The 8,542-nt window shown below is 43.5% G+C and overlaps 1 protein-coding gene across 1 annotated transcript in view; it reads right to left on the bottom strand.

The window, feature by feature from the left end:
* Positions 1–5,590: 5,590 nt before the first annotated feature.
* LOC119660156 (putative tyrosine-protein kinase Wsck) overlaps positions 5,591–8,542 on the bottom strand; it is a 34,422-nt gene continuing 31,470 nt past the window's right edge. Inside the window, exon 9 of the mRNA XM_038068562.1 lies at positions 5,591–6,999. Within this exon, the coding sequence (XP_037924490.1) occupies positions 6,514–6,999 (486 nt within the window). The 3' untranslated portion in view covers positions 5,591–6,513. The remainder of the gene's footprint in view (positions 7,000–8,542) is intronic.

Below are 8,542 nucleotides of genomic sequence, written 5' to 3'. Positions count from 1 at the left end.
CTCCGCAGTGAACTGCAACCTCTGGTGATACGCATTAAATTAACCTAAACGCTTAGGCAGTTACCTAACAAATCTTCCAATATAATCTGCCACGAGCGGCGAAAGCGGGTTGCCCAAGAGTAACCCAAACATTTGCTGATAGGTCAGGTTGTGAAGGCTAAAAATGTTGTTTTTTACCATGCAGAAACCTAAGATTTCCAAGAATTGGTCTCTGGAAAGTTTAATGGCAATTTTTCCAAAATAATTGTTAATGACAGTATAGGAATGATGCACTTTATATTCTCCCGGAAATATATTGGTCATGTTTGGCATTCGTTTCGAAATGCTATAGGCAAGACTCCCCACCCTTGATGTAATTAACCTAATTGGACAATCGAGTGTTTCTCTTCGCAATTAGTAGCAGCCAAAACGCATCCCACTAAGAAAACTTCAATGTTCGTCTTCTTCTTAGCTTACCTTAGTTCTTCGACCAAGACCAAGACCTTTCCTACCATCCTCCGCCCTTATTTTGATGACAGCTGTGGCGAGAATAATGCTGGAGCCGTCTAGAATAGCCGAATTTGCTGCATGATGCATTGCGATACCGTCCTTGCCCTCAATTTCGCTTTGGTTCTTGCATGGATGCATAACCTTTGCAAATATATTTAATAGCCTGCCATTTGACCCTTTTCTTCTCTTCCTCATCTTGATTCGCTAGAATTCTCTGAGATTTGCACTTTGAACTCACTTCGGTTTGATTTTGCATGCCACTCCAGCCGTCCCAGCTGAGTAGCAATATAATATACCGATTTTCGAGGGATCGATCAATGTCCCCGATGGTGACCGCTAATTTCGGATTTCTCAGCGTTTCGTCTAATTCCCGTGGAGTTGCAGCATCCATTTCTTTTGTCAACACGAAGGGAATGAAAGGAACACCGACGTCAGGGTTGAAACTAGCTTTCCGGAGGCTCTGAACTACTGATCCCATTGTGTCCCAAGCCTTTCCAAGGGGTTTAGCTTTCTTCTTAATGATTGGTGCCGTCAATGTGTGAATCTGTACCATCGGCCCAACAATTCCTATGCCTTGGAATAATTGTTACTATAGACCCCAAGGGGCTCGATTACGCGCTTGGCGTCATTCCCCAACCCACTTTGAAGCATCATTGATCTTTCGACCCATCAAAGAGCGTAGTCATCCATTCATTTGCGCGATTGGTTGCGTGGTATCGATCCTATCCGAGATTGTTTATCCTGTCTGTTTGTATGTTGTTTTGGTTTTGGTGGCTGACAAGTTCTAAGTCTATCGTTCCAAACCCCTAACCTTGAAGGCCAGGTCAATTGCTTTAGACCCCCTTGACAAAAGGCTGTGATCGGATAGGTTGCAATATTGTGGAGTTGTCCTACTAAGCTGAGCGTGCACCTCTCCTTTTTCCCCGACTTTACCCGAACACAATTATTTCTACATAACACATAACATGGCGGAATTGTTATTTACAAAATAGTAATACTTCGAACTTGTACCAGAAGTGGTTTTAATTTTATTCGTAAGTGAATGTTTCATTCATCCCAACATTTGGCCGGATTTCTCTGGCATCTCCAGTGCTATTGGGATGAATTAAATCCAGGTTCGCATACTTATATTCAGACCTAGCAGGCAATTAAACAGAAGGTGAGGTTAGAGTAGTGGGGGGTCAAGCAGTGCACTGCGGGATAGACTGACGCTCAATATAGCTCCCTGAGGCCAACCTATCTCTTTCTGAGGGTGAGCTGTCTTTTCTCTAGGGCGGTGAGTGGCTTTTCAACGGCCAAGCCTCTCGCCTACCAAAACCGTTAGTGAGTGGTGATAGCCACATCCTGTACAAGGTGACTCTACTATTAACAAAACGCTACGGATCTAGACTGGGGAGCCAAAATATACCTCCCCCAATCCAGGGTGTCATGCGAACCGTGCCCATTGGATAGTTTGCAATCGGGGGTAACTGACTGTATTCCAACGGAGCCTCACTGATACCTGGTCGCCGCAGTGAGTAAGTTAGATCTTACCGTGTTTGGGGGTGGGGGGGCTATGGCACGGCGGACCTCCTAACCCCCATACTCGTGGGAATCAAATGAGTACCAGCAATAAAAATAAAAAAATTACAACCAATAAAGCGGGACCCCGTACCGCACACAAACTAGTTAACCAGGCGGAGGCACAGCTCCGAAATGCTGAGAGCCAGGTGATTACACCCATGAAGGGAGAAATTTGGACGTCAAGCTGTGGATCCAAGGTCAACATTGGTATACTGCGTGGACAACAACCAACAAACGCCACTGCCACAGCCACTGCACTTCTGAGATAAATATATCACACGTCAGGAAGGAGGAAGGTCTCAGTGGCGCAGGTGCTAAATAGTACCTGAAGAAAAGCCGAAATCAGAAGAGGCCTTAGGTTCAGGATAGACCTAAGCCATCTTTACCGGAGCGAGAAAGCGGGGAGCCGCGGAGATTAGCCCGCATGAAGGGATACTCCCAAAAGATCCAAACCTGAACCCAAGAGGAGGCGGGACCCGAGCAGGTCAGGCGTGAAAACAGGGCTCCGGAAGCCCGCCATTAGCTATGCTAGTGCGGTCAAGGGCATTTGACTGGCCATACTGCCAAAAATGTTTTCTGAGTAAATACTCACTCGTGAAGAGCCGGAAGCCATCGAAGACCTTGTCGTCAGGCAGATGTGCAAGGGATGGACTGCGAAACTTGTGTTCACCGGGATACGTTTTCGACCAGGTCATATACTGGTGGATCGCGCGACGGAAGACACTGCAGGGTGGATTAAGACTATAGTTCCTAAATTGCCAGGTTGGGAAAGAGCAGAACTGTCAACATGTGCTGAGGATAATATATTAGAAGCACACATCGTGACAGTTTTTCTCCCAAACGCCGCGGCAATAGAGACGGATGATATCATGGGCGTCCTAATTGCTTAGAATGAGATTCTCCATCCGCGATTATGAACAGTCTTCAGAAGCAAGGTGGAGGGAAAGGGTAAACTCCTCACGATCGGGCTAGATAACCGAAACCCTGGACGCAATCAAACATCGGAGTTGCCATGTCAACTATCGATTTGGCAACATACCTGTGCATGTACACAGTGAAAAGCCGAAGAAAGACCCTCAAAAGCTATAAAGGCGGGAAGGACTGAATCAACCAAAGAAGTAGATCTACTGCCCAGTGAAAAACAGAAGACCTAGACCTAGGACTTCTAGGGCTCATGGTGGTCAGCGACGCGCTGGAAAGCGCCATGCCGAAAGAGGAGGGCGATACTCCGACAGTAGAGAAGAGCTCCAAACAATAACGGAGCCAAAGACCAGCACTAATTGCAAGGGCAAGTTCCAAGGAGAACATTGGAATAGTGCTGGCTCAGCAGCCCTGGGTGTACCGGGGGCAGATTCGTGGTCTGGAAGGAGGAACCAGGCAGGTAATTTGGGAGTCCTTTTGTGAAAAGCCAAAAGCTTGCATAACTCTTAAACGTAATTTAGAATATATATATCTTTCAGAGTTCCTGATCGGGGACCTTGTGGCTTACCCAGTCTCATTGGAAGCCAGGAGGAGCACTCGAGAGGCAGTTGTGCAATTTGCCTAATATCATTCGTACTCAAAACGGTGGAGAATAAGGGAAGAATTAACATTCTAATTCGTAATCCACTACATCGTTGTCAACACGCTTGCCGAACAGGCCAGTCAACCGAATCTGATCTGTATCAACTAGCGGATATATTACGGGATGCCATAGAAACAAAAAAGGGCTATGTGCATTTTTGGATATCGAAAGAGCATTCAACAAATGGGAAACACCCTAGCTTCCTGGATAGGCGAAATATTAGAGAGGTTCAAGGTTGTGCACAGGGCGAGGTACGCTTGTGTGGAGTATGATGGTGGACAAACTCCTGGACGAGCTAACAAATACTGGAATGCAGCTCCAGGGTTACGCAGGCGACATTTTTTAAACTGTATACCTATGTGATAAAATCCAAACTGGATTAATAGTTACTAGTGCCTAGTGCAGGAAGGCGAGCTGCGTATCACTCCAGTCAAAAGCACCATAGTACTACTCCCAAGTAAACGTAAGCTTGATCACCTGAGAGCCCTAAGGTTACACGACATGGGGGTGAAACGAGAAACAGAGGTAAAATATTTGGGAATTACGCCAGACCAAAAATTATTCTGGAAGACGCATGTCGGATACACTTGTAGGAAAGCTACAAGGGCTCTGATGACTTGCAGGTCCATAGCAGGAAAAAATGAGATTGCACCCCGAAGGTAGTATCTTGAATATACACTGCAATAGTAACACCAATGACTACCTATGGGGCGGTCATCTGGGCAGAAAGAGATATAGATATAGATATAGATATAGATATAGATATAGATATAGATATAGATATAGATATAGATATAGATATAGATATAGATATAGATATAGATATAGATATAGATATAGATATAGATATAGATATAGATATAGATATAGATATAGATATAGATATAGATATATATAGATATAGATATAGATATAGATGTTGGATTGGAAGGCAATGAGCCAACGGGCAAACGGGCTAAGAAGGAAAAGGAAACGGGTTCATGGCTATGACATTAAAAAATGAAGGGTTAGGGAACTATACTGGATGGGCCTACCAAGAATGGGCGCTTTTTGGGGGATACGAAACCAAGCGCACAAGGTACTGCTTAAACCTCACCAAGAAAAACCGCCGAATCATAGTGGGAATCCTCACTGGTCACTGCCGATTAAACTATTACCTAGGAAAACTAGGGATATCTACGGACACTGCCTACAGGTTCTGTGCGAAATGTGCCCAAACCTCTTTACACGTTTTGGGACAGTGTCCGGCAATGTGCAACGTAGGCCGAGGCAGCTTGGAGAACACATGAAACCAGGTAGAAAGTTGAACGATTTGGAAGTAGGGAATATACAGAAATTCCTAACGGCTTGCTTGAGATACTAAAGGTACACTATAACCAATAAAAGGGCACAATATTTCTATAAGGACGCAATGCGACTTCCCCGCACCAAAATAAAAGAAAAGAATACAGGAAGCAAATGGTCCATGAGAAAATACGCAAAACTTCTGTAACTTTTGCCCTGTTCAGCAGCGGGGTTGGCTTTTCTTGATCGATTGCACCATTTTTCTCTGTCACACATAGGCCTGATCTGAGTGGAACCGAGAGGCTCTTAAATGACCAATTAGCCTATCAAGCCGCCGTTGTTTTGTCGGTCCAATCCGAGATTCTTTCCTCTGCGTAACAGGTTATTTTTTCAAACAGTTGGTACAGTTTGTCCCGTTTTTAGACACAGGAAACTGGCCTTCATCCTTTCCGCCTGGAGTTTTTCATTAAGAAAGAGCTCCCAGGAGGTGGAAATAGGATCTGATAGCAGAGCTGTTGGTGTTGCTTTAGTAAGCATTTTGCGCTCCCTCGTGGGTGCCAATCCACGCTTTCGGGTTAAGACGTCTACTACCCTTTGACCGACGATAACAATGTCAAACATGGTATATATTTGGAAACTCCTGGAAGTTATGGAACTCAATTGGGAAGTGAAATATTTAAAAGACAATACTCAATTCCGATTTATATATTTAAGTTTTTTTTCTCGTCTTATTCTACATTAAATTCCTATCTACAAAGCAGGACACTTGAACTAAGGCACTAATTATTTGGATTATATTGTTAACATTATTTCTATCATTAAATGGTAAATTTGGCGTATTCCTACGCATGGAATGATCGCCACAAGATAAACAATGTCATTTTGTACACATATCATAATATCATTTAAAATTGTGCAGAAAGTCACCTATTTTGTAAATATTCTTCTGAAATGTCGACTTTTCTAAAAAAAAAACACAAAACGTGGATATGTGCAGTCTTATCAAAACCAATTCGCAACAACTAAGGAATGTTTTGAGATTCAGATTGTAGATCCATCGGTAATAAAGTCTACTATATTCGAGTAGTTTTAGATGAGTATGACATAGAACTTCTTGAATTTCACAGATTCGACCATTTTTAGCACTTCAAAGTACTCAATTTTCCATTGCCAATAATGGAACGTTTCCGCTTGTGATAAATAAATCAACAAATCAATTGCTTACTCAAATCAACTAGATCTAAATAAATAACACAAAATATACAAAATCAGGCAGTTTTTTGGAATGTTATGAACCGTTTGCTAATAATGTCATTTTTCTCCGGAGTAAAATAGCGTGAAAAGGTATACATTTTCAAATTGATAGTACATAGCTTTGTAAATTATCTTTGAGAAGTGTTTAATGTCTAAATATCGTTAAAATAAATTGGAGTTATTCATGGAAATAACAACTTTGGACTCATTAGTATTGCTCTAATATTTTGACTATAAAAAAACTTTGTTTTGTCGTTTTCCCGTTCATCTCTCCTCCTTTAACAATTCTCCTGCAAGTTTCATCTTTGATTAGCTTGAGTCTCAATAGAGCAGATATTTTACTCGTTTTAAATGTTTCCTTAATTCTTCAGCTCTAAAAGTGGCAAATAGTACGGAATAAGGATATTATCCAGTCTGTCGTACGATAAACAATGCCGAGGGGATGTTAGCGCCTGTCTTACATTGAAAGCCACTTCTTCAAAGTCAGGTCTTTCGCTGGGTTCAATTTGCCAGCAATTTAAGAACAACTGATAAAGATCATTAAATATAAATGCCGGTTGCTCCGGACGTAGCCCGTTCTTCATTCGCGGCAACAGGTCCTGACTAGTGATGTTGGCGTACAGTGTAGCACCAAGGGTACAGCACTCCCATGCAAGACAGGCATATGACCAAACGTCGCTTTTTGTGGAATGGTGCTGGAAACGGAGAACCTCGGGGGCCATCCATCTTGATATGTCGATTTGCTTCTCGTGATCAGCTAAACGCGGTGGGCCGAAAATCGAGAGTTTGATTTGATTGGTGTTGGTAACGTAGACGCAGTATGAGCAGAGTTTCTTGTGTACCGCCTGAAATGGAAGAGAAAAAGTGGACTGAAATAATGTTTTGGATTCGACAAACACTAACTTTTACTTATATTCATCATACATAATACACTTTTAATGAAATTTTCATGTTCAAATGGCTTCATTGATTCTCCAATCCCATTTTGCCTAAGAGTGTACAGTGGGCGCAATTTCTCATTCTCATCATCAACGGTGCAACAACCGGTATCCGGTCTAGGTCTGCCTTCTCTCAAACGCGGGCAAGAGTTCGCAATTTTTCTTGCTAAGAACCCAAGTTTCCGAGGAATACATGAGGACTGGCAAGATCATTGCCTTGTACAGTAAGAGCTTTGACCCTGTGGTGAGACGTTTCGAGCGGAACAGTTTTTGTAAGCTGAAATAGTCTCTGTTGGCTGACAACAACCCTGCGCGGAATTCATCATCGTAGCTGTTATCGGTTGTGATTGTCGACCCTAGATAGGAGAAAGTTGTATTCTCCTATCTTTATTCTTCCTGTTTGATCAGTGCGGTTTGATGTTGTTGATTTTTTGATTTTCGGTGCTGACGTTGCCTCCATATACTTTGTCTTACCTTCACTTGCTCGATCTGGATGAAGGCACTTCCACATTGGGGCGATAATTACTCTTAGCTTATTTATGATTCGCCCCTTTTTGGAGTGGCGTAACTTTAACAGAAATGGAAAGGAGAGTCATTTTTTTCCTTCTATATATCCTCTGTATGTATATCCTTGCCCCCCGGGGGTATAGTTGGCAAACTCAACTTTAGCATGACGATATCAGTATACCCCCAATTAGACAGTTAGGCCCTTGAGTGTTTAACGTAAGTACCTGTCGTGGAGACTTAATCCTACGGTCTTCTTAAGACACGGATTGATTTTGTGACCACAATCAGAGCCCCGCTGAGACAAGCAACAACGGTACCAGTCTATAACAAGTGTATGGCTTAGCATTCATACTGGTGGATGCAAGACATACCTAAATCTCTACCGAACTAAGGAGTACGGCACCCGTGTTGGAACACAACACCACGCCGAGACCCGAAGGTCTCTTCTCGCTTGAGCATAACCATAACCCCCATGAAACTCCCACTAGCGGGCCTACCGTAAATAACCGAGCTGTACTCACATACAACGGGAGTTCACCCGAAGTATGAGAGTCCAGGGGCTATCCCGGTTCCCATGGTACCAGTATACCCCTGGTAAGGTTTCGTGGCCAATTACCACTTCAGATGAGTCCCCGTGTAGACTCGGGTCTGATCGCCCTAATTAGGCCTTTGGAGCATTCGCCTACTGCATCACGGCCGACAAACCAAAGTGAGTACGGCGTCTCCCGGTGCCACCACTATGGAGGTTCTCCTCAGCCAAAACCAAGTGGTTTTGGTTTGGCCGATAGGGTTGCCGCCCCATCTTCCTCGCCGCCACATCTGAACACCCCCCCAATTAGACAGAGGGAATTCGAGAGAGAGAACATCCTCTATCACTGCGGGAATAGGGCTCAAAATTAAACCCTATCATTTAAAGGGATGGTGACCGCCGCTGTCTTTTAAC

The sequence above is a fragment of the Hermetia illucens genome, chromosome 1, assembly GCF_905115235.1.
Source record: "Hermetia illucens chromosome 1, iHerIll2.2.curated.20191125, whole genome shotgun sequence".
Classification (NCBI taxonomy): domain Eukaryota; kingdom Metazoa; phylum Arthropoda; class Insecta; order Diptera; family Stratiomyidae; genus Hermetia; species Hermetia illucens.
Note: the sequence above shows the minus strand (reverse complement) of the source record. Positions and strands in the feature narration are given on the sequence as shown.